The 26,378-nt window shown below is 38.0% G+C and overlaps 1 protein-coding gene across 11 annotated transcripts in view; it reads left to right on the top strand.

Annotated features, from left to right (window-relative positions):
* ANKRD28 (ankyrin repeat domain 28) overlaps positions 1-19,661 on the top strand; it is a 145,231-nt gene extending 125,570 nt beyond the window's left edge. For all 11 annotated transcript variants that reach the window (XM_081071292.1, XM_081071294.1, XM_081071293.1 and 8 more), the window contains 10 exons: positions 1,274-1,361; positions 1,611-1,728; positions 2,269-2,488; positions 7,533-7,620; positions 7,711-7,794; positions 8,448-8,593; positions 9,234-9,316; positions 9,753-9,835; positions 10,697-10,788; positions 16,249-19,661. In XM_081071292.1, the coding sequence (XP_080927418.1) occupies positions 1,274-1,361; positions 1,611-1,728; positions 2,269-2,488; positions 7,533-7,620; positions 7,711-7,794; positions 8,448-8,593; positions 9,234-9,316; positions 9,753-9,835; positions 10,697-10,788; positions 16,249-16,535 (1,289 nt within the window). In that variant the 3' untranslated portion in view covers positions 16,536-19,661. The remainder of the gene's footprint in view (positions 1-1,273; positions 1,362-1,610; positions 1,729-2,268; positions 2,489-7,532; positions 7,621-7,710; positions 7,795-8,447; positions 8,594-9,233; positions 9,317-9,752; positions 9,836-10,696; positions 10,789-16,248) is intronic.
* The last annotated feature ends 6,717 nt before the right edge of the window (positions 19,662-26,378 follow it).

Genomic DNA, 26,378 nt, shown 5'->3' with positions numbered 1-26,378 from the left:
CTTTATATGATAAGATTCATTTCACTTAATCTGCTTTTTTTTGGTAGAGTGATCCTTAAGGACACCTTTGAATATAGGCTTGGACTTTGCTTCTAGTTCTTTGGGAAGCTTGCGTTTTAGAAGACTAGGTAACACCGCTGCTACTCCAGAGCAGCCTTTCAGAAACAATCAGATATTCAAGAAGGGCTCAAAGATCATTTTAATAATGGATTAAAACTCCTAATAATTATATGAATATAAACTGCTATCTGATAAGAATAAGAGGTCAAAATACTATCATTTTCTGTTCTAAAAAGAATGAGGTTATATATCACTCTGCAATTTGAAAATGTTTAAGTACAGATCATTTGCAGAGTTAATTTTAAAGTTCTTGTGGAGTGTTTGCACTCTTAGATAAATGTTGAACCAAGACACTAGCCAGTGCCTCAGAAGGAGCTAACCAGTGCCATATACTCTATAAGTCTTAGCCACTTAAAGAGCTACAGATTATTATTAAGGCCTACCTAGTCAGTAAATGCAACCTTGGCTCTCTAGATGCCTGCCACATTTGGAGGTCTGCTAGGGAGCATCTTACTCATAAGGCATGCAAAGGACACTGAGATTTTTTTATGGAAGTGAATTGGAATTATAGTACACAACTGAAAAGTGGCTTAAGTCACATTAAGTGTCCAGAGATGGAGGCAGTTTCAGGGGTGGTTGATTCTGCAGTAGTGTCAGCACTCTGAAAACTGCTGGATTCCCTTGCCTTTGCACTCATGTTGTAGAATGGCTGCTGCTGCTTTATAGTAGCACATTTAAAAGCAGGAAAGAGGGAAGACTCTTCATTATCAGGGATAGAAATATTTCCCAGAAGCCCTCCAGACTTCTTAACATCTCGGTAGTCAAAACTGGGCCAGGGCTCATCTTGAGGCCAGTCACTGGCAAAGGAGAATGGAGTTGTTGTGATTGATATAATCTAATCATGATTTCATCCCTTGGCTGGAGGCAGGCCACATTCCCTGACCACTTTGCCACCACAAGAGAGCTTAATAAAATGAGCAATTTATTAGGGCAGATGATGAGGCATGGCTATGGCGGTGATTTACCACGAATTTATATCTCTTTGGCTTAGTCAACAAGGGCGATAGAAACCTTTGTATCTATAGATATTTTTCTTTCTTGCCTATTAAATTCAATGAAACTGTCCCAAAATTATATCTAGAAAATGTATTCTAAGATGGCCATTTTTATTTTGTTATATATGTTACTAAAATTTTTAACTATCACTTTCCAGCAACAAATGGTCATTCAGAATGCTTACGACTACTAATAGGAAACGCAGAACCACAGAATGCCGTAGATATTCAAGATGGAAATGGACAGTAAGTTTTAATAATTTTAAAATTATTTTCAGGATGTTTGTTCATCTTTATACTTTTGCCCCTATTTTAGTAAGTCTGTCATATTGCATAACTGAGTAACAGGTACAGTTTTTTTAATTTAAGTATGTTTTAATGCTGCATCATAGAAAGGCATGTTTAGAAAACAGGCCAGGCCAGCACACTGTGGAACGCTTTTTCATGGAGTGGAGTCCCAAGTGGTAACATTGAGCCTGTTCTGCTGTTGCTCAGGACTCCTCTGATGCTGTCTGTTCTCAACGGGCACACAGACTGTGTTTACTTGCTGCTGAACAAAGGAGCAAATGTAGATGCCAAAGATAAATGGGGAAGGACAGCACTGCACAGAGGGGTAAGCGTTTCCTTTCAAGAAGTTTTTAAAACCTCATTTTACCTAAAACAGGCTGTGTTTATTTTCCTTCATTAAATTTTCACCAAATAATCTTTGCCCTTTCTTTCAGTATCTTAGTTTTTGAGTGCTAATTTTAAACAACTCCAGAGCATAATTTAATCCAAAGAACAACAATATTGGGGGATATTTTTAAACCCTAAAACCTTGAGTAATGTCAACTTTAATTTTTTAGGTTATCAGAACTGTTTTCTTAAACATTTTTGTCTCAACCTTTTCACCTTTAAGATGTCATTTTCATTGAATCATAAGTTCCTCTATTCCTATTTTTCATACTACTTATATTTTGACAAAGTTGCTGCTTTAACTGAATCTTTAAGTCATTTCCAATAAAAATACTGAATTACTCAAAAAAATGGTAAGTGTCTTGTGTGGCAAAAGGATATGGGGAATGTGGGCTTAAAAATTTTGAATTAGCTATATTTTGGTTATGTAGTGCCCAACATAATGGATTCACCTACATGCAAATAATGTTTCTTTCAGGCAGTTACAGGCCATGAAGAATGTGTAGATGCGTTACTTCAGCATGGTGCTAAGTGCTTATTTCGGGATAGCAGGGGCCGGACACCTATACACTTGTCAGCTGCCTGTGGACACATTGGTGTTCTTGGAGCCCTTTTGCAGTCAGCAGCATCTGTGGACGCCAGTCCAGCCATAGCAGACAATCATGGATACACAGCACTTCACTGGGCTTGCTACAACGGTTGAGTATACAGATACAATCTTACATTAAATGCCTATTATGTACCAAACAGAGACAACTAACTGTAACACATTGTGATATTCATGAGAAGGACATATTTCTAAGGCAAACTTAAAGTTTAAAATTAGTGGGAAGCCTGGGAATAATCTACTCTGTAGTCAGTCCTAGTATACTCCTGTTCCTTGTCATACTAAAGCCAGGACACTAGTTGTTAAAGATGTTTTGGATAAGCTATCACTGAGTTTGAAATGTTTCTTAGACCTTGCTTCAGCAAGTATTTCACATTTTAAGATACTTTTATAATATTATTTTTAATGTCTTTTATATAGTATGTTTGTATTTTGATTATGTTCTTTTACTTTCTAAATGCAGTTTTAGGGGAGGAAATGACAAAGGTAGGAAAAACAATGAAAATGCATCACATTCTAGACAAATCTACGTTTTCTGAGCACACTGCAAAGATAAGATCTTTATATCAATAATAATAATTGTTCTCAACATTTTAAGGGAGTAAAATCCTAGCAGTCTGTAGAAGTATCAACTTCAGAAACTTAGAAGTTTTCATGTTTAAGTTAACTTTGCTGCATGATTAGAACAGACTTACTTTGAGCTTCCCAGAGGCTCACTGTCACCGTTATTCTTTTTACAGGTAGGCTCTTAAGGTTCTCAGAAAAGTATAAAGCTATTTTTAAGGTATTGATGTTTCAAATGGAGTTTGGCTTATGAGTTTCACTATTTAAAATAATTAAAGTATTGAAGTATGTTGAGAGGTATTTTTTTCCTTGTGTAAGGCCATAGATTTGATCATCTTTGAAAACACTCAGGTATATTATGTAGATACAGTATAAACTTCATTTCTGTCAAAGTTTGGGCTTAGGGTTTTTCAGCAGGAACATGAGAGGTTTTTTATTTGTTTTGAATTTCAGGATAGCATTTAGATTAAAGTTAGCTGTGATAGTATATCTACAAAATTAGTCACAATTCTACCAAGTCTCAAAAGATAGAGAAAATATAAATTCTCTCTTTATATAAACATCCACTTGCTTAAAAAAATAAGTACAGTATCTGTTCTAAACTTCAGCTGACTGCTTTACCAGAAGTTGAGGTTTTCTGTCTTTTTGTAATATACTGTTTTATTGTTGTTTATTGTCAAGAGCCATTTTGACAAATAAAGTTGATTTATGATGAAAGAGGAAAAATCTGAATCTTGTAAAATTATACTTTGTTTCCATATGTATTTTCTAGATATAATATTTTGATTTTCGTGTTGTTTCTTGTATGAGAGTTACATTCTTTTGCTGTGGGAAAGTTTTGGTCTCTTCCCGAGTATTGTCCTGTGATTACTATTAGTCATCCTTCAATTCTGAGTACTGATGGCACCATAAAAAACTTGAATAGTTTATTGCTAATTCAAAAGCTTAGTTCAGTTAGTTTCATTTTTTACTACCTCAGATCCTTAGCCAGGAGTCGGAACAGTCTTGAAAACTATAAAACCTTTGGCTTTCCACTTCTCTTTTTCCCTTTTCAGCGCACTGAAGTTGGTATTTAATGAGTATAGTGATGTGGCCAAAGATTAGTCCTAAGTCAAAGAAGATACTATATTTTGCCATTAAATTTGATTTGTTTTTATAATGTAGCTTGACATTTTACAATTATAAGGAAAACCAAAAACACATAATATAGTGGGAAAAAATCCACATGTGAATTTTGTTTATTTAAGAAGTCAGTAAGCTAGAACTATTTTGAAGTAGACTTTTATTGCTTGAATACATTCTTTTTAATATACTAATGAGAGAATTACTCATTGGAAGAATCACACAGTAAGACATTTTTTCCTCAGTTCGAGAATTTAGGAGTAACTGTACTGCTGTAACTGTCCTTTGCAGAGTTGCTATCTGTTACAACATTTCTTATCAGGTCTTTATGCAGAACATGATTTCCCTAAAGTGAGTTTCCACTCCCTCACTACTGAATTTAGACTCTGTAAGCATGTTATGTACAAGAGAGAAAATTTTGCATGAACTACATGCCTGGTTGCCATTTAAAGATCATAACAGATGTGTCTAATTTCCAGACTAACAAAATTGTGATGATTCTGAATTGAGCTGGAAGGCATTAGATGTGTGTTTGCTATATGCAATAAGAAACTATACAGACAGTCTAAAATTAATACTATATTTATAGCCAAAAGCCTATTTTATAATTTGGCATTCTGAGAGTAGACTATGTAAGATGGTTTTACTTTGACTAGTAATTAGTGTACAGCTGAAAAGAAAATTGGAAGCCCTCCAACAGAACAGAAAATAACCTCTCAAAATTAAAATAGAATGATGGCAAAGTTTTAGAAAAGAACTGGTTATACATACTAAACTTTAAAGTTCAGATTTTCAGTTTATCTAGTCATTCAGTCACAGAAGTTAAGAGTACTTACATTATCTCATCACAAATTATCAATTTTTATGAAGCTCTACACATCCTCAGTATATCCTTCTGAAACATGAAGAGACCAGTTTTATCATTCTTTCATAAACTAGGACACAGGTTATTAGTTTTCAGCTTCGATATGACCCAATAATGATTGCTGGAAGTAATCAAGAGCCCTAGGACTCCCTTTTTGCAGTCTGCAATTACTCAGTGATTCTCAAACTTTTTGGTCTCAGAACCTAGGCGTTTATCACTATTAATATTTTCTATATTTGAAATTAGAAGTGAGAAATTTAAGGATATTTAATAATTTATTTTAAAGTACTAATCCATTACGTGTTAATAAGAATAACATATTTATAGAAGGATAGCTACTTTCCAAAAGAAAAAAATAATATTAGTGAGGAGTGTGGCAAATTTCTTTAATCGCTAGTTTAAGAAAAGACTAATTTTATGATATCATCCCAGACTTACCCAGACCACATCTTGAGAACTACTATACCAGGAAAATAAGAGACTCTAAAGTCAGTACTGGACAATTTTCTAGGGTTACTTTTTTTTAGGACTTTATTGGAGAACAGTGTGTACTTCCAGGACTTTTTTTTCCAAGTCAAGTTGTTGTCCTTTCAATCTTAGTTGTGGAGGGTGCCGTTCAGCTTCAAGTTGTTGTCCTTTCAGTCTTAGTTGTGGAGGGTGCAGCTCAGCTCCAGGTCCAGTTGCATTGCTAGTTGCAGGGGACACAGCCCACCATCATTTGTGGGAGTCGAACCGGCAACCTTGTGGTTGAGAGCCCGCGCTTCAACCAATTGAGCCATCTGGGAGCTCAGCAGCAGCTCAGCTCAGGGTGCCGTGTTCAATCTTAGTTGCAGGGGGCGGAGCCCACCATCCCTTGCGAGAGTCAAGGAATTGAACTGGCAACCTTGTGGTTGAGAGCCCACTGGCCCATGTGGGAATCGAACTGACAGCCATCGGAGTTAGGAGCATGGAGCTCTAACCGCCTGAGCCACCGGGCCAGCCCCCTCCAGGGTTACTTTTTTGGTAATGAGTTAACATTAGAAGAGAGAGAATTACAGTAGGGTTTCTCAACCTCAACACTCTTGACATTTTTGGCCACATAATTCTTTGTTGTCAGGGACTGTCATGTGCATTGTAAGATTATTAAGCAGCATCCCTGGCTTCTACCCACTAGTAGAAGTGGGTGGTGCCAATAGCACCACCCCATCCCATCCCCAGTGTGATAAGCAAAAATGTCTCCAAACATGGCCAGATCTCTTCTGAGGGGCAAAATTGCTCCAGTTGAGAACCACTAGATTAGAAAAATAACTGACAAAAGATGGAACACAAAGGTTTTCTAAAACTTACTTTCTTTTCCTTCTAAAAACGATTATAGGCTAAAGATTAAGTTGAGCTATTAGTTGAGTACTTTTTTAAAAAAAAAAGGAATATAGCATTACTTTTTTAGCCAGATATTAAGCTAAGGAACTAAAGAGGCTATATAAGAATCTAATTTATTTCTAAAGCAGATCCCAAATGACTAATGAAATAAAAGAAGCAACATTTCATTTGCAGCAACCAGTACAGCAATTTGGATATTTTTACTAAAACTATGGCTTTGTAAATTAGGTTAAGAAAACCTGAGGTTTGGGTTTTTCCCTGTTTTCAAAGTTGCTATTAAAAACTATGGGCCTAAAAACTACCAGTAATCAATATACTTGTCCTTTAAGTCAGCAATATAATTTCTAGGAAATTATTCCATAAAAATAGTTGTGTTTTAAAAAAAAAAAAATACTGGAATGTTTTATTACAACATTGTTGATAACATCACAAAGAAAAATAAACTAGTAGTCATCTTGAAAGCCTTAGAGAGGAAATCATTTATGATACACTTTGATACTTTGAAGTTCTTTCAAACATTCAAGAATAAGATTTCTATATGTGCATATGTTACTATGGAAGCTATATATACAGTTTATTAAATAAAAAACAATTTGCAGAACTAAACATCTCATTTGTATTAAAAATTTGAAAAGGAACTATGTTTGTGTACCTGCAGTTGTATATGCCTAGAAATTTTCTAGAACTGTTCAAGTAGTAGGTTATAGGCTAGACTGGAACTGGGAGAATGTGCGTGGGGACCAGGACATATACTTCTTCCCTCTAAACACTTCTATAGTATTTGGTATTTTCCCATTAACTCATTACTATAATCAGAAAATATTTAAATTTTGAAGTTATGCTGTATAAATATATATTATTTTGAAAGTTATACTATGCCATCTAAATATGACATTTTTAAAAATAATGACCAAATAACTCTTAACTGGTCACCGTGGAAAATAATAATGAGATTATTGTTTTCCCCACAAATTAAGTATTTTCTGTGTAAGTAATAAACTACAATAAAATTATCATATAGAGCTACTGTACGTCAGGTCTTGAGGTTGTATTTTGGATTTCAAAGCTCCTAAAAATGTGATGTTTAATGGGTTCAGTGAACTGGTTATTTTTAATCCACGTAAAACTTTTTATTATTTGTATAGGGATGTGTGGGTGTATATGGGCACCTCAGTATTTTTTGGTGATTTGGATCTTAATATCTGATTCTCATTTATTTATTTAGGTCACGAGACATGTGTAGAACTTCTTTTAGAACAGGAAGTTTTCCAGAAAATGGACGGAAATGCTTTCAGTCCATTGCATTGTGCTGTGTAAGTAAAGGCGGAATGAATCAGATTTGGTTTGACTATCTCAGAAATACACCACTACTGTGAGAGTGATCACCTTGTTACCTTACACAGGATAAATGACAACGAAGGTGCTGCTGAGATGTTAATTGATACATTAGGTGCCAGCATCGTGAATGCCACAGATTCAAAAGGAAGGTAGGGATTCAACTATGTAGGAAATAATTTTATTTTTAGTAGGAAAAAAATATTTTAATTACTAGACTAATGTGGAAGAATGGACAAAGAACCCATTATTAATTAAAAATTGATTTTTATATTTGCATGTATAAATTGCTATAAAATCTTTATTATGTTTTCATTATAAAAGACTTTTCTATTATGATTTTTAGCCAGTCTTCCTCTTTTTAAAACTTGTGAAGATTTCCCCCTTTTTTTTAAGAGGCATTGTTTGTTACCAACAGTTATTTTTAATAAAGTTAACATTTTTCTACATAGAAATAAAAGCTGGAAGAGAGTTCAGTAGTTGTAATAGATCAGGATTTATTTGGTTGTGTTTGGGTCAGGATTTATTTATTTCAAAATTTCCTTTAATGATGTAGTATGTTTTAGGAATTTCATAATTTATCCTTATTCCAGATAGTTTTATTAAGGGCCTTTGTATTATCACAAATACCAATGTAGCTGAAATCTGTATGCTCCATTACGCCTATTTGTATCTAGGCGATGTGTTTGATAGCCTAATCTGTATGTAAACCCTTGAAAACGACTTGTCACAAATTAAGGAATAACTATTTTTAAAGTATGTGACATTCAGAGTTCGTCAAGTCTTTCAATTTTCTCTGTGGCAGAACTCCTCTCCATGCGGCCGCCTTTACAGACCACGTAGAGTGTTTACAGCTGCTGCTCAGCCATAATGCTCAAGTCAATTCTGTGGACTCTTCTGGGAAAACACCCCTCATGATGGCTGCAGAAAATGGACAAACAAATACAGTTGGTAAAAAAACTGGTTTAGGCTTTTATTATTCTAAGTATGTATGTTGCTTCTGTAGAACTTAGATCCCAAAACTTCTCAGTCTAATTCACTGAATTTTCCATGAGTTATCCCACCACTCCTGAGATTTAAAACCTTTTACCTGCTTACAACCCACATGTTCATGTAAAGCCACAGTGTTTCCATGTGCGCTGACTGACTGACTAGTACTTCAGCAAGGCAAGTGTAAGGTAGTGGTTCAGAGCACTGGTTCTGGCATCAGAATGACTGCAGGTGAATCCCGGATCTGCCAACTAAGTGACCTTATGCTTCAGTTTATTTGTAAAGTGAGAAAAATAACAGTACCCACTTTGTAGGGTTGTTGTGAGGTTAAAATAAATTATTATAAACCCAGAGCACTTAAAACAGTATTTGAAAGTTAGTAACTTCTCGGAACATAAACGGTTAGTTGCTGTTGTTAGTGTCTTTGGCTCACACAGCAGTAGGGCAATATAGTATATATGTTTTGTTACAGTATTTGTCTTCCACTGAAGTTTTTGCTAGAGGTATATTTTTGCTTTGTATTCGTTTCTCTACAGTGAGTTATTGGTAATCTAAGATACATGTTCATAAACATAAGAATTGATGCAATTTTTCCTCCCAGAGATGCTGGTTAGCAGTGCTAGTGCAGATCTGACGTTACAAGACAACAGTAAAAACACCGCCCTCCATTTGGCTTGCAGCAAGGTATGTATACATTTTAAGGATGTTTTCATTGTTAATGTCAGCAGTGGCTTTTAACGTTTTTCCACTTCACTAAAATAAACAGAAGTACTAGGGACCAAACCTCTCTAATGATCACTGGCATTAGACATCTTATAAAAAAGAACTGATGTGTTAAGTGTATGAAAGTCTGCAGTAAGCTAAGTAAGTTTGGGGCACAGCCTAAACATAATTACTGTCTTTCTTTAATCTCTCTAATCTTAAATATTCTTGTCCTCTCCTCCTAACCTCATTCCACCAATACATGTTTGGACAAATATTTAAGGCATTAGCCAAGAAAATTCATGGCATATGTATGGTGACATATATATTATTATGTGGCCTAGGGTGGGGTGTACTGAGTGTATAAATTTATCTGTAATGGTACCCAAGTTTTTAAGTTATTTTTCCATAATTTTAGGGTCATGAAACTAGTGCCTTGTTAATACTGGAAAAGATAACAGATAGAAACCTCATCAATGCAACCAATGCAGCCTTGCAAACGTAAGTATTTTATCTATGACCTGTAATTATAAAAATGATTAATGGGATTTTTTCTAACATGGGACCATTGGAATCAGTCATAGTTTTTAGACTTGACAAAATTCATTTCTAAAATCATCACAGTTGAAAGGCATATTAACTAAAAAGAGCTTTTGAAGCTGAAACTTTATTATGGAAAATAATGTTTTTTCTCAATCCAATTTTATGGAGGAAAATGTGTGTTTCGTGGAAACCAACAGGAATAATAATGCATGTGACACTAGCAATAAATGAGGTTAAAGGCTTTATATGTGCCTGTAAGCTAAAGAGATTTCAGAAAGAATCAAGTTGTTAATCTGAGCAGCCAGCCAGCACATGACTACTTAGATCTTAGATCCTCATCTCCCATTGTCCTCTCCCAAAGTCTGTTTGCTGTTCTACTTTGAGATTGGTAAAAAGAAAAATAGTATAATACTGGTTTCCATTCACGTATCAATCAGATCTCTGGAGGGTCCAAAAATTAGTCATAGAATCTGTAAATTGTTTTCAAAGTCTATTGGAATTTGTGCTCTTGCAATATATGGTTTTTATTATATATTCTTTTATACCTATTTGCCGACCTCATGTCTTAAAACTTAAGAATGCAGTTTAGTTGGTATAATCTTTTTAAACATTGAATCTTAGAAGGAAGCTAACAAAAGGGTTTAGGGAAGGCGAGAACTTGCTGATGTGGCCCGTGCTAAATGTAGGCACGTTTACGAGGCGTGACAGCACACGCAAGCTGGTTCTGCTGTCCCCATATCCTTTGTACTGCTGTCAGGACTAGGTGCCTCAGGTTTGTAGTGTGTGTGTTTGTGTACATGTATAATTTTTTTCCCCCAGACCTCTGCATGTTGCTGCCCGAAATGGGCTCACCATGGTGGTTCAGGAACTTTTGGGGAAAGGAGCAAGTGTGCTTGCAGTGGATGAAAACGGTAAGGAGGTTCTGTATTCTCTTTGCTTAACCTGTGTCTTACTAGAAGCTTTTCTCTTTTGATGATCCAAATTTGAAGTAAACTTGGATACTTTTTATTGGTCAAAGAGGAGAGCTGGGATTTTATTGAATGGTACTTTGTGACAAAGGGAAATGAGAGCAAGAGAAACAGGAAAAGTCCATCTAACAAACGAACTTGTGAATTTTACATGTCTATTCAATCAGAGTTAGTGTTTATTAACTTTGGTTTAGTGTTACCATCTTTTTTATCTTAGTATTCAACTGTCAACAAATACTTAGCAAGACCTTTACTTAATTGCCAGGTTCTTACCTAAAGCTAATATTCTTACTTATACACGTCCCCTTCTGCCTACTTGAGACAATCACTTTAGCAATTCTTTGCTTTTGTGTCCTATCATAACGATGTGTTGTTGGAATCTTCCTAGATTATTCTCATAAGTATATAAACATTATTTCTCTCATCTTAAAGAAATCATTTATCCCACTATTCCTACCAGGTCCTGCCATATTTCTGTGTTCCTCTTTATAGCAAAATAACTCAAGAATTGGCTCTCCTGCTGTCCCAATTCTTCTCTTCTTTCCTCCTCTTAAATCCCTTCCCGTCAGACCGTTGCTGCCAACATACTGCAAAACTGTTCTCCAGATCACCAGTGACTTCCACTGTGCTGAGAGGCCCTAGTTCTCAGTTTACTTGGTATATCAAAATTCGGCAAAATGATTACTTTTTTCTTTTTTTAAAATAGGAATAAGAGTTTTAATATGGAATTTAAAATATACATGAATAAAGGAATAACTGGGATTATAAAGGTTGCAATCTTCCATAGCAAGAAGTGTCCAGTATTCCCCCAAATAATCTCCGTCTTTTGCTTTAGGCTGCACACTGCTACTTGGATAACTAGGTGCAGGTCACTTTAGGGCAAGATAAGAGTCGTGGTATCTATGATTGGCTTACAGTTCCTTGCGTTAGGTGAACCCAGTCTCTCTTCATTCACAAATACCTGGTTCCTTGAATTGGTTGAGGGTTTCTAACTCACTATTTTGAGGGTTGGATTAAATAACCAGATTCACTGAAACTGAAAATTATTTGTTTTTTGTTACATTTATTTTCTTCCATTGAGGTATAATTGATAATACAATATTATATTAGTTTCAGGTGTATTTTTTTCCTTTAATAAACTTTCTTCACTTGGCTTTCAGGACTCCAAACATTCTTGGTCTTCCTCTTAATGTTACTAATTATTCCTTCTCAGTTTATTTTTCAAAGTGTCTCCCTCTTCTCCCCAACTTTTTAATTTTGGAGGGCTCTAGGGTCCAATCCTTGTTTCTTTTTGCTTCCTTATCTACGTTTACTCCCTAGATGATCTCATCCAGCCCCTTGGTTCTAAATACTACCTATATGCTGAGAAGTCCTAAATTTATATCTCTATCCCAGACCTCTCATGATCTCCATTATTTATAGATCCAGCTGCCAATACCACATGATGTCTAATAAACAACTCAAACCTAACATGTCTAGAACTGAACTACTGATCCCTTCTCTACCCCCACCCCCACCCCCCGCCACGCTTGTCCTCCCTACCGCTGTCCTGATCTCAGCCAACATTTCCCGTCCTTGTAGCTGCTCAGGGCAGATACCCGTGCCTGGAATCGTCCTTGACTCTCTCTTACACCCAGTGAACAATCCATCAGCATGTACTACTGAGCTACATCCAAAGTATATCCAAAATATACCCACTTTTTTCTCCTCTATTCCTACCACTCTGGACTGGATCCTTTTAAAATGTATGAGAAGTATGAGAAGGTACTAGTTTTCTGAATCTCGGGTCCCGTACAATCCCAGTAATGATCTACAAGGCCTTACATGGTTGACTCGCTGCCCTGTTACCTCTCTGACCTCCTCGCACACTCTTCCTTCTCTCCACTCTGCCGTGCCGGCCCTTCCACACCAGGGATGTACGTGTGTCGTGATCTTTGTTCTGGCTGTTTCCTCTGCTTGGAACACTCTGTCCCCACACAGTCTTTCACTAAGTCCTTCACCTGTTTCAAATCTTAGCTCAAATTTCATTTTGTCAATGAAGCCTATCCTGACTCCCCTATTTATACTACGACCTGCTGTGTACCCCTAACTCAGCATTCTCAGGCCTTGTTAACCTGCTCTACTCTTCCCTCTTTCTTTTTGCCATAGAGTTCATCTTCTAACATATTGTATATAATTTACCTTTTTATTATGGTGTCTGTGTGTCTCCCCTAGTAGAATAAATGTAAGTTCCATGACGGCAGGGAATCTTTGTCAGTGGCGTTCACTAATACATTCTCGGTGCCTGGATATAGTGGGGACTCTGAATACTTATTGGTTATTGTACCAAGCACTGTGCTAAGTTCTAAAGATACAACGTAGAGTAAGACTGTCTACTTCCTCGAATGGAGATGAGAATAAACAGGCTGTTACAGTGCACTTGAAGTAGTTCAATTGGAGTAAACCTAGAATATTATGAGAGCATATAAAAGAGTGTTCATACCCTTTTTTTGTAGGATCAGGGAAGGTATCCCAAGAAAGTGACTTAACCAAAATCCAAAGGACAACTAAGTGGGGGGAGAACGTTCGTCCTTAGAGAGAGTTAGCATCCTTAGAGATATAACACAAGGCAGAGTAAATACTGAGTTATGCCGCTCTCTTCAGTCAAATGGCAAAGGATCTGTGCTTTAGGTAAATAGCAGTCTGAGGGGAGCAAGATTAAAATGGGAAAACAAGTTAACAGTTACAAGTGAGAGAAGACGGGAGCCAGAATTAAGGTAGAGGCATTGATGATGAAAAGAGGTAGATGTGTCTAGAGGTCTTGTGATGGGACTCACTGGGACTTGGTGAGGGAAGAAGTGCACGTCACCGGACTTGGAGCGCTGTGTAGATGCACGTGCCGTTGTTTAGCAGGATTATATTAGGTTAAAAAAAAGATGGGAATGTAGGAGGAAGAGCTGGGTTCACTTAGGGGTCTGAGAAAAGTTCAGTGGAAGCTCCAAATGGGTAATTGGATATATGGATCTAGAGCCCAAAAGCAAAAGCGAGGTAGGACAGAGAGATTTGGGAATCATTAGGATATGTAGTCATTAAATCCACGGAAGTGGTTAATATTGCCCACTAAGATAAGTTCAGACTTACCCAACTTTAAAAGAAATTTTTACTATCAGTAAATTACTTTTCTGGAAATACAGCAACTATATAGCTTAAAACGAGGAGCCCTAAGTGCTAACCTATATAGAATATTTGACCGCATTCTGAGGCTCTGAATCAATAGCTGATATACAGCCTTTGTTGATCATTTTCAAGAATTTATATACTTTTGCCTTATAAAGAAATGGAAGAATAATATAACTGATAATAATAAAGGTCACCTGCAACCTGGATATCTTCTAACACATTTTGCAATTCGAAATAGTAATCATGACCCAAAGTTGACAAGTCATAAATTCCGATCTCATTTTACAACTATTCTAAATTTTAAATTAATGATCCAGTTATAAATTGCTCATATAACAGTGATTGGTGATTAATTAGGCTCTAGAGTCTAAATAGAGATAAAATAGAGGGCCCACTACATCCTGTGCTTAATTCACTCTAAGAATGCGGGTAAGTGACATTTCCATGGATTTTTCTGGAGGAAGCAAAATATGTTATCTTTGCATGGGACGGATTAGACGCCTTTCCTCAAGGAGTTTACTTGTCTTATATCTTTAGCTGACCACACCAACCCCATGCAGAGGAGAGAAGCCTGTTTTTAGTCATATTTTTACTTGAAAGTACGCCTTAGATACTCTTCTTCCTCCCCACCCCCATCCAAGGCATGGTGGCCTGTCTAATGGATTGCTCTGCCAACCAGCAGGAGCAGCACGACAGGCACCTTCAGACCTTCCGAAGAGCCCTTTAAAGATGTGTGGGCACCGCAGCCCTTTCTTACTCACTTTGAGCACATGGACCTTAATATATGCACACCCTTTAGCCACTCCTGCCCAAGCTGCAGGGGCCTCTCTGGCCCTTGAAAAAGGGAAATTTATGAAGGGAAAGGAAATCTTTTTTTTTTTTTTTTTTTTACTCAAGGCTAATGTAGCATGAAGAAAATACATAGGAGAACTGGAAATAGCCAAATGCCTAATAGTTAGAATGACTATCTAAACCATGGTATAATAACACAGTGGAATATATAACAATGGAAATACACTGACTACAACTATATCATGGACAAATGTCAGATATAATGTTAAACAAAAGAAGCCAGATATAAAATAATACATACTCTGATTCCATTTATATTAGGTTTGAAAAGATCAAAACTAAACAATACTGTTTATGAATACAAGTAAAAAGGAAAGCACAGAAATGATTACCACGAGTCAGGATAGTGGTTTCCTTTGTAGAAGAGAAAAGCGGTAGTGATTGGAACAGGTAGGGCTTCTGGTGTGCTGGTAATGTTTTCTTTCTTGATCTGAATGGTGGTTAGAGGAATGTTTGTTTTGTGGTAAATCATTCAGCTATTTAAAAAACAAATGTGACTTTTAAAAATATATACTTGTATGTATGTAAAGGCTAAAACATGAGTAAATATAGTATAGGGAAAACCGTGTCGACATGTGCAAGAACAAATGAAGCTGTAGGCTCAAACTTACGACAGCAGCGGCTGAATTTCTGAGTGGGGTAATCTAAACTTGGCATCACACAGTGTGCTCTCACCATCTTCTCTCCTGCTCCCTCCTCAAGACTGGGTCTTGTACCAAACAAGACCTACCAGATGTTTCCTTCTCAGTTTGTTGTATTGATAACAGTATGGTGCCTTCGGTCTAAGGTAAGCCATCTTTTGCTGAAGAAACAAACTGTTACAAAGGAAACAGTTGTTTTGACATAGGAATTTTAAAAGTTCACCTGTTTATTTTACTGTTTCATCAGTGGACTGTGACCCTAAAAAAAAGTTAAACGACAGCGAAGTCTCATTCCTTCAACATGTCTCTTTTGAGCACCTGCTCAGTGCCTCGTTCACGAATCTGTACTAGTTCAGATTTCTCAGCATGTAAATGCTTACTTACATAACTTAAAATTTACAGTGTGGTTTCTTCCACTATTCCAAAGGAAGATTATCAAACTGGGTTTTTTACCCCTATTTTTCTATGAATTCAGATGGATATGGATAAGTTGTAAGATCTTGGGGAAATCATCTATCTCTATGCCTCAGTTTTCTCTTCTATAATGTAGTCTGTGAGGTTTCCTCCCACCTGAGATTTCTATGACTTTCCTCTTTTTCAACTTACTGGAAATTTTGAATCATTCTAATTAAACCAATTTATCATAAGCCAATTAAGTAGAGCTAAAGTTGTAGGCCTTTAGGCTTATTTCCTTATATTAGTGAAATGATTCTCAGGATGTTTAATTTTTTAATTTTATCTTTAATTCTAGGCTATACCCCAGCTTTGGCCTGTGCTCCCAATAAGGACGTAGCTGATTGCCTAGCTCTCATTTTGGCCACCATGATGCCTGTTTCATCGAGTAGCCCTTTATCATCCCTGACATTCAATGCCATTAATCGTTACACCAACACCTCAAAAACAGTCAGCTTTGAAGCCTTGCCCATCATGAGGAATGAACCTAGCTCCTACTGCAGTTTCAACAACATTGGCGGGGAACAGGAGTATTTATACACCGACGTGGATGAGCTCAATGACTCCGATTCTGAGACCTACTAAGAGGCTGAACCAGACAGAGGTCTGAGGAGAGAGTTCTAACACTAATGCTCCAAACTGTGCCTTTTCAGGAAAAAGGCACTTTCTTATTCTCATACAAATTCAACCTAAGAGGAAAGATCGCTGAGTGAGTGAATATAAGAAATGTGATGACATTAGGAAGAAGAATTTTAAAGGCAAGTTTTGCAAAAGGAACTTCTAGAATCTTGAAATAGACTTGACCAGAGGAAAACACTTTGATGTCAGATTGCTTTGTGCAAGGAATTGTTTAATTTGGTTTCGCAGTGCCAGGAATAATTCGGGACACTGCACCCTAATCTGCTTACACAAGCAACACTTTGTAAAAGAAGAGATAAGGACACTAGATTTAAATGTTATCAATAAAACTGCAACTAAATTTAAGGGCAATAAAAGTTTGGTACAGTAGGCATTATGTGCACAGCAAATTGCCAAAGGACCAAATAACTTAAAGGTTTTTTTAATAGAATGCCATTTTGTGGAAACTGGAAAAGGTGAAATGAGACATTATCTAAACCAAACTTTAATATTTCTGAAAATGAAGCTGAGATTTGGTTTAAAATGTTGATTTTTTTTTTTAAAGAAAACATCTGAAAGCCTTCGAATACTGTATTAAACCATGAGAGAAAGCAGATGTATTTTTACATTTTTTTTCTTTTACATAAAAATTTTAAAATTCCAAGTTTTATAATAATAGAATTGAAAGCCAGCTGACTGGGTGCAGTCAGGGTGAAAATACTTGTGATGTAGACACGAGATAGATTGGGGTCAGGCTGTTGTCACCCAGTTTTGAATGGTTTAGGTTTTAAATTGAACTATTTTTCTTTTTGAAAATGTAAAGAATTTCCTAGAAGAAGAAAATTTCAGAAAATCAAAAAGTAGATTATTTTCACCCTATTGCAGCTAAGTGGTTCTGGGGAAATTTTCAGCCTCACTACTTTGGATGGTATACCTTCGTCATTTATGTTACTTTTGTGCCTCCACACGGATTGGGGTATTTTTGTTGTCATTGTTTAGTGAAGAATCAAATTCCTTGTTATTGATAAATTAACATCATCCGGTCTCTTGGAAGGCGTTTGCATACTGGGCAAGATTTATAATACTGAAGCCTTTAGGTCCTATTCAGATTTAAAGTAGCATGTTTATAACATGCTATTTCTGGGGGAAAGAAGCAATTGCCTGCCAAAATGGAAGACTGCCTTTCAAATAACTGAGAGAGGGAGAGAGAGAAAAGGCTGCCGATTAGGCTTTTAAGTAACAATTTACATAGTTCTGCTTTTACTGTAACTGTCATTTTCCTAGTGAGAATGATTTCACATATGTAGGGGGTCTTACAGGTCTAGGTATAAAGTTCCATAAATTTTCACAAAATGATACCCAATTTCATTTTATCCTTTTTGTATTGTAAAACTGGAAACTTTATGACATTGTAAATTATCAGCTGGTTTTTCTGAATATAAAGTGTGAAAACACAGAACAGTATTTTGATCTATTTGATAATTTTGTGGGGTTTTTGAAGAATTAATGAGCATGTACATAGAAATAGTGACTGCTTGAATACTGTATTTACTTGCATTCTTTCAGTACATCAAGATTCCTGTATATTTTAGAGTATAATAAAACACAGATGTGAGTTGTATTTAATGAATAATGTATTTGTATCTGTGCATATTACCTAAAAATCTATAAAGTTTCTAGGGCATTGACTACTAGATTTTAAGCATTTTTTTCTAAAATATTTACAGAAATTATAAATGTAATCCTCCATCTTTTCTTTATAATATAAAGAAGTCATAATGGACCCTTCCTAATTATTAGTGGTAGGAAGGTGAATATGCATTTTAAAGACAGCGGACTACATTTTCTATTGTACCTTTTGAAAAAAAGAAAAACTTGAGGATTCTAAAAGTATACATATGTGTGCTTTCTCTTTCCTTTTAGGAATTCTCTTCTGAATTCCCTGAGGGAATTTTCTAGAATCTCAGAATTGAAAGAAACCTGAGATTCATCCAGTCTAACCTCTTAACAAATGCAGGAGTCCCTTCTACAAGGGTGATCTTTCCACCTTGAACACTTCCAGTGACTCTACCTCACCAAGCAGTCCATTCAGTTGTTGAGCAGCTCTAACTGTTAGAAAGGTCTTCCTTAGATGGAATTGAAGCCTCCCTCCCGCTAACTTCTGCTCTTGGGCCTGGGTCTGTCCTCCAAGAGAACACTGAGAACGTTGAAAGGATGAATCTCGTGCCCTCTGCTGTGTCTTCCCTTTTACAGGCTGTTGACTCATCTGCGCTGATTTCCAGAAGGACTCATTAGACACACTGTTAGATTTACCACATCTAATGAAATCCAAGGTGTAGCTATAAAGTAACAAGCTGTTTTTAATTTATCCGCACATATATCAAAACTTAGATCTTGCATCACTTTCTATAAATGATGCTGTTATTGAAAATATTTGTGAGGTGGCTCTTTGGATTGCCTGCCCACTAGGAAAACGGTTTCATTGCTTTGTGATTGCATTTTGTGATAGTCTCTCCCCCAGCTTGATCAGCCACTTCCTTTGGTCTGCTGGGGAAACCCAGGGTACTGTCCCGAGTAGTATTTGAACAGCACTAGTATTGTTGGAGTATGTCCACAGACTTCATGAAAGAACACAGCTCCACAGTAAGTTCCCTTGTAGTTACACCTTGTATGTCACACGCATTCAGGCCCTGCTCTGTGGTGGGAACAGAAAAGCCTGTTTGCTTTTTAACTTCTGCATGAAAGATGACATCTGAAATATCTGATGTGTATTTTAATAATACCAGCTTCTGCTCTAGAACTACTTTGGGGGAAATGGTGGTAATAGCAAATGACAAGACACTCAACTCAAACAGTGCCATTTAGTTCAGGCGATCTCTTAAGTGTAGCTGTCAATTTGGGGTTTAATCTGACTTATATTGGACCTTTTAAATGAAATAAAGTTTTGTAATGCAATAAATCAAGTATCTTTCTTTTTTACATGCAAACTTCTTCTACCGTTTAATATATAATTAGTGTTCTGTTATAACTAGTTTCTACCTTTCTTTAAAAACTTGACTTTTCAATAAAGCTGTTTTAGGATTTAGATGAACCTATCTAAATGGGCTTTTCATATATATTCATTCAACACATTGCTTGCTTGCCATATGTTAAGGGTGGGAATGGGCAGAAAGTGAGCCTAGAAATTGTGGTCTTGGTCTTCTAGAAGCTTATAATTTCATCATGGAAAGGCATATACCTGAAAGTATAAAGTATAAAGGTGTAATTGAAGTAGAGAGGAATTGCTGAGGAAGTTCAGAGAACAACCAGGTCCCTCTGGGAAGGAAGAGCAGAACAGGCTTCATGAGAGACATGGCATTTAGACTGGACATTAAGGAACAAATAACGATTTGAGCAGGTGGAGAGGGACAAATGATATCCTAGGTGAAAAGAACAAAATCGGTTCTTGAAATAGTTGGTGGAGTGCAGTGGATGAAATAGATATCAGCACTTAGCATACCTGAGCATAAAAAGGTCATGAAAACCTCCAAACGAGCTAACTATGCACAGAGGTGAGGTAACAAAAGTGAGAACAAGTGGATATAAATAGGTGACAGGAGGAGCAGGCCAAGAGGACTTCAATAGTAACCTTGCTCCAAATCGTCTTATGCTGCTCATAACGAAATGCCTGTACAGTGTTTATCATGTACCAGGTGACGTTGTAAATACATAAAAAAACATCTCTTAATCCACACAACCGCCCTGTGAGGTAGGTACTATCAATAGCTCTATTGAATAGATGTGGAATGGGGCGGAGGTGAAGCACCTTTTACCCAAGGTCACTTGGCCAGTACTTCGTGAAGCCTCCATTCAAATCCAGGCAGTCCTTTTCAGTCGGTGCTTTACCTAATGACCTTCAACATGATTTCTGAGCCTTGTCGAAGGTGATGATTTAGCGTTTGGACCATCTGCTTGTCTACTAAATTATGTAATTTGCTTTCAGTTTTATTCTTCTAGGTTACTAATTTTAGCAGAAACATAAATGTGACCACAACAGACGTTTATTGAACACCTGCTGTGTAACAAACTGAGGCTCTGAGCACATAGCAATAAAGGAAGAGGTAACAAAATTTGCCCTCATGGTGAACCCTAAGAGAGTGATGTCAACTTAATCATTGTCACTCATGCTTTTGCAGGTTTGCTAACAGGAGTGGCAGGGTGATCCTGCTTCAAGCTGAAGCTCTGGCTGGCTTTGACTCTTTACCATGAGTTGGGCTTGGGTCTGCTCCATTTGTGTTCCTGTTCAAAGTTAGGCAAGAATACTAAAGTTGTCCAAAAGACCTTCCAGAGACGCCCTCACAGACACACCCAGAAATAATGTTTTACCAGTCAAGCTGCCTCATAAAATTAACCCTCTCGGATAGATAGGCTATTATGATTTATGTGAATTCACATTGTGGAAAAGCAGCAGGAGCAGTGTTCAGAAGCAAAAATACAACCCTATCTGGCCTGGGAATCCGACAAGGGAAAGGTTGGCTTTCCTGAATGGTCATTTCCTTTATGAGAGTATGGATGGAAGCAGAATACAGGAACAGCAGAGCTTCTATGCAGCTCCTCCCGAATGGCTGGGACAGTGTTACATGAGTGGGAGGCGAGAGAGGGGCAAGAGTGTGGGTTCTGCAGCCAGACTGCCCTGGAAGCAAGTCTGGCTCTGCCACCTCCTAGCCAGTTGACCCTTGGCAAACCACTTAATTTCCCTGCCTCAGTTTTCTCATCTGTAAAATGGGAATAATAAAGGTATCTCAGTTATTGGAAAGATTAAATGAGTCACTTTGCCTAGCAATAGGAAGCACTCAATAAATAAAAATTGGTATCAGTACAGCAGCCTACTTTGAGATAAAATTAGCCAGATTCTTTTACACTCCTCCCACTAATAGGTGGGGTCTATATTTCCTCCCGCTGAATGTAGGTGGGCTCTGTAGCAACCTTACCAACAGGACATGACAGAAGTGTTGCTATGCCCATTTCTGGCCCCAGCCATCAGAAACTGACAGCTTCCCCTTCCTGTCTCTCATCACATTCTCTCTGGAAACCCCAAGATGTCCTGTTAGAAGTCTGACTATCCCGACACCATCATGCTGGAGGAGCACATGGAGAGGCCCAGCGGAGCCTGCCAGCTGCCCGTCAGTGTGCCAGGCACGGGAGTTCAGAAACCATCTCGGAAGTGGGTTCTCCAGCTGGAAAGAGACAAGCTGCACAACTGCTCCCTTCCCCAGTTCCTGACCCACAAACTCATGAGGAAATTAAAATGGCTATTTCAAGTCATTGAGTTTCAGAGTAGTTCTGTTACTTAGCAATAGATAATCACAACACTGATTATGAAAATCTAAACATATTAAACAAATGAGTTGGGAAGGGGTAGTCTATAGCCTGGGAGAAGAGCTGATTCATATTACAAATTAAGTCTGTTTTGCAAAATAAAAGCGCTAGAATAAGAGCTTCCCTCTCTGTGTGGATGCTGTTTACTTCCTTATTTACTATTAGAAAAAAACGGAGGGAAAGGAGTGAGCATCTCCAACGGTGTTTGAGCTGAAATCATCTAGCTTTGCCCTCCCCTCCAGCCCTTACAGAGATGGGACCTCCGGGCTACAGAAGTAAGTACGGGGCCCAAGATCTCACAGCAAGTTCGGAGGGAGCTTAGCAAGCCAGCGCTTTAAAAATACTATTTAATTTCTTGTTTTATTTGTTGCACTGTCTTGCAGGAACAAATCTGTTATGTGACATAGGTCCATTTTACATATTCAACATGTTGCCCATTTGAAACAGAATTTTACAGGGTCCCGTAGAATACAGGCACCAAATTGTGGTGTATTAGTGGCAGAACAGTGAAATTCTTCAGCCTTGTCAGATTCATTTATAAGACGAAAATAATGGCTCTTATTATAGCTTTGTCACTATGTTCCATCAACCCGATAATTACCCTCATACGTCACACCTAGTCTGAGTCACCCCCAACACTGAGCAATTTAAATGAAACGCACATTACAATTCAGAAGACACATCCCTCTTTGTTTATTTATTTATTTATTTATTGATGCTTGCTGAAGAACATGGACTGCAACTATTCTTTGAAGATTTGTATTTTTACTGAAAACAAATGCCTTTCTATTACCCACTAATGTAGGGTTGTTTTTCTCTCTCCTTTTGACAAGTCTAATTTTAAAAACTGACGCAGGACTATATTAGAAAATGTTAAGCTTAAAATGGGTAATCCCAAAGAATAAGTGTCTTTTTCCCCCCTTAAATTGCTATTTACTTGTTTCCTTATAAATGTTAAAAATTATTTTTTCTTTAAATTGTTATTTATCACAGTCCTTTGGTGAGTCTTCATGACTGGTCATGAGGTGTGACTGATTTAGGAGAGGGTGGGCCCTCTGGGAGCCATCCATCAGCAGCTCATTTTAATCGACCATGTCATTCTCCTGCTCAATAGTCTTCAACCACTTCCTACTGGTGTATGAACTCAAATTCCTGCCGCAGCCTGCGAGGCCTGCACACCCAGGCCTTCCTTTCTGAATTCATGGCTCCTTCCCTCCTCACCAAGTATGGCCTTTTCTAGTTTTTAATTTTTAGTTCCATTCTGGCTATCATTTGCTGCATAACAAACTACCTCAAAACTCAATGGCTTAAAACAACAATCACTTATTTTGCTCACGGATCTGCAATTTGGGCCATGCAAGGGGGGCGGGGTGGGCTTGTCTCTGCTCAGCAGGCCTGAGCTGGGGCAGTTCACCTGAGGGCGGCGGGACTTGCTTCCAAGAGGAGTCCCTCAGGGGACCAAGAAGTAGGCGCTGCTGTCCGCTGGGAGCTCCACTGGGCTGAGTCGGGAGCCTTGACTTCTCTCCACGTGAGTCTCCCCACATGTGGCCTGTGTTTCCTCAGTGTGTGGTGTTTGGGTTCCACGGGCGAAAGCCTGGAGAGAGCTGACAGGAGCAGTATCATCAGCCATGACCTCGCTTTGGAAGCCACACAGTGTCATGTCTGCCACGTTTTGGTCATCTAGACAGTCACAGAGTCTTGCCCAGCATCAGAGGAAGAAGCATAGACCCCCCACCTCTTGATGGGGACTGGCAAAGTTCTGGAAGAGTAAGTGGGACCAGAAATATTGTTACAGCCATTTTGGGAAAATACAATCTGCCACAACATCCTTCACGTGTGTGTGTGTGTGTGTGTGTGTGTGTTTAAACCCTGTGTGTATATGAGCACTAGATAATAAGTTCTCCCTAAAGGTAACAGTCTTTTCTTAGATGACTTTGCACCCTCTATGGCTGGTACCACAGTATTTCACTCAGAGCTAATGCTTCATTTTTACCTGTTTTTATGAGTTGTCAAATATCCATCATTGGATTTTTAAAGAATTAGAACCCCCAGATAGATATATCTTAATCTTAAAATCACACTCTCCGTAATTTTATCTTTCTTTGATTACTCAGGCATCACTTTAGAGCCCTACAGTTCTTCCCAATCAGTTGTATGAATTTCAACCAAGTTCCAGGACTCAGAGCAAATGTAAAATGCTGACCACTTACACTTCCTGTAGGTATATTTAGAATGTGGAAGTGAGAATGGTGTAGCGGAGTGGTATCTTTAGTTAACACACCAGGATCCTACGGCAATAGACTCAGGAGGACAAACTACAAACCAAATCTTGAAGTTCAAGGGCACACACGCAGCATCTAAGGTTTCATTCTGCCCAAATCAGATGATAATATTTCAGAAATTGTAGACACTTAAAAGTATTGATAAAAATGAATCATCAGACTTGCATGGACATTTCAATACAGTGGAAGATTTGATACGGACGTGCAGTAAGCATAAAAACAAGCAATCATTCTACATATTTGATTCAAAACGTTGAAGAACCAGATTAAAAGATTTCAAGAGCATTCCACTGCCATTTTTCTCACATTGGGACCTAATAAAGGGATTATTCTCAAAATAATTGCAAATAAATCAATTGGTTCAATAGCATTCTGCATTCCCATGAAGCCTCCCATGAACTTTCAAAATTACACAGAACGTGATAAAAGGCAATTATTATTTTTTTTTATTTTTAATAATAAATATCTATAAATCCCATTGTATGTTCACCACCCAGAGTCAGTTCTCCTTCCATCACCATATATTTGATCCCCTTTACCCTCATCTTCCTCCCCACACCCCCTTTTACCCTCTGGTAACCACTAAACTATTGTCTGCATCTATGAGTTTTTGTTTCTCATTTGTTTGTCTTGTTCTCTTGTCGTTTTTGGTTTATATACCACATATCAGTGAAATCATAGGGTTCTCTGCTTTTTCTGTCTGACTTATTTTGCTTAGCATTATACTCTCAAGATCCATCCATGTTGTCACAAATGTTCCTATATCATCTTTCCTTAACGCCGAACAGTATTCCAGAAAGGCAATTATTTAACTATAAATTATATTTTCCTACTAATTTGTCTTTGGCTAAACAAAACAATAGTAGAGTAATATGTTAGAATGACAGAAAGTCACACAGAAAGGGTAATAATGGGTTGGAAACTAGTACGAGGAGAGGAGGTGAGATGAGAGTTCCGGGTTGGTAATTTGGAAACTCTGTGCATTGGTCCTGGTGTGGGATTTCCACATCTGTGCTCTGTTACTAGGGTGCTTTTTAGCTTCGAGCAAGGCCTTCCCTTCCAAGCCTCAGTTTCCTTTTCCGTAAAATGGGCACACTTGTCTGTTTCGGAAAACTGGTGTGAGGAGCTGATGACTAAGGCCTACACACTTGCTTTGGGAAACGCACAGCACTAGAGCAGTGGTCTCACATTTGACCAAGATGAGGATCACCTGGAAGGCTTGTTAAAACACAGATTGCGGGCCCTGCCCCCAGAGCCTCTGGTTCAGAAAGCCTGGGATAGAGCCCAAGAGTTTGTGTTTCTAACAAGTTCCCGGGTGCTGCTGGTTTGGGACCAGACTGAAAACCACTGATGGTGATCACACCAGGCTGGTGGATGACTTTCAGGCTGAGGTGTGACTGTGTCTTCTCCTCTTCTCAAGACACCTAAAATGTTGGATGAAGGGGCCACCCTACTCTAGTCTGACCTCATCTTCACTTACATCTAATCCCATCCAGAAAGATCCCTATTTCCAAATAAGGTCACATGCTGAGGTCCTGGGGGTTAAGACTTCAACATACGTTTTGGGGGGTACACAGTTACCAATAACATCCTTCAACTCCAGGGAAGCCTTCAGCTGACTACAGCCCCGGCTGACAACTTGACTGCAGCCTCATGAGAGACCTGGAGCCAGAACCACCCAGCTAATCCACTCCCAGATTCCTGACCAACAGACAGTGTGTGAGTTAATCATGTTCATGATTGTTTTAAGCCACTACATTTTGGGGTAATTGTTATGTGGGAACAGGCGATTAACACAAGGGAGGAGACTTGGCAATGAACGACTGAGGCCCTCCACAGCTGTCCTGCTCACAGATCTTCAAGTCACATGAGCATTTGTCTTCCATCTGGGCCTTTTTGCACCACATTTCATACTATTAAAACGCTTTCAAATTTTTGCAATATATAAATCCACTTTGTTGAGAAAGCCTTTGTTCCTTTAGTGGGTGTTTGAGCAGCTCTGAATTTCCATTGCAAATCCAAGCGGCTGACGCCTCACTGCCCCTCTCCAAGCAGGGCTCCTGTACCAGGCCACCTCACAGGCCAGCAGCCAGCACGCTGACTGGCTGCTCTTGGGTCAGGTACCTACTCCTGGTCCAATGTGTGATGGCCACAAGGTACTGAGCAGGGC

Source organism: Rhinolophus hipposideros (assembly GCF_964194185.1).
Source record: "Rhinolophus hipposideros genome assembly, chromosome: 14".
Taxonomy (NCBI): Eukaryota; Metazoa; Chordata; class Mammalia; order Chiroptera; family Rhinolophidae; genus Rhinolophus; species Rhinolophus hipposideros.
This window is presented reverse-complemented; position numbering and strand designations above follow the sequence as displayed.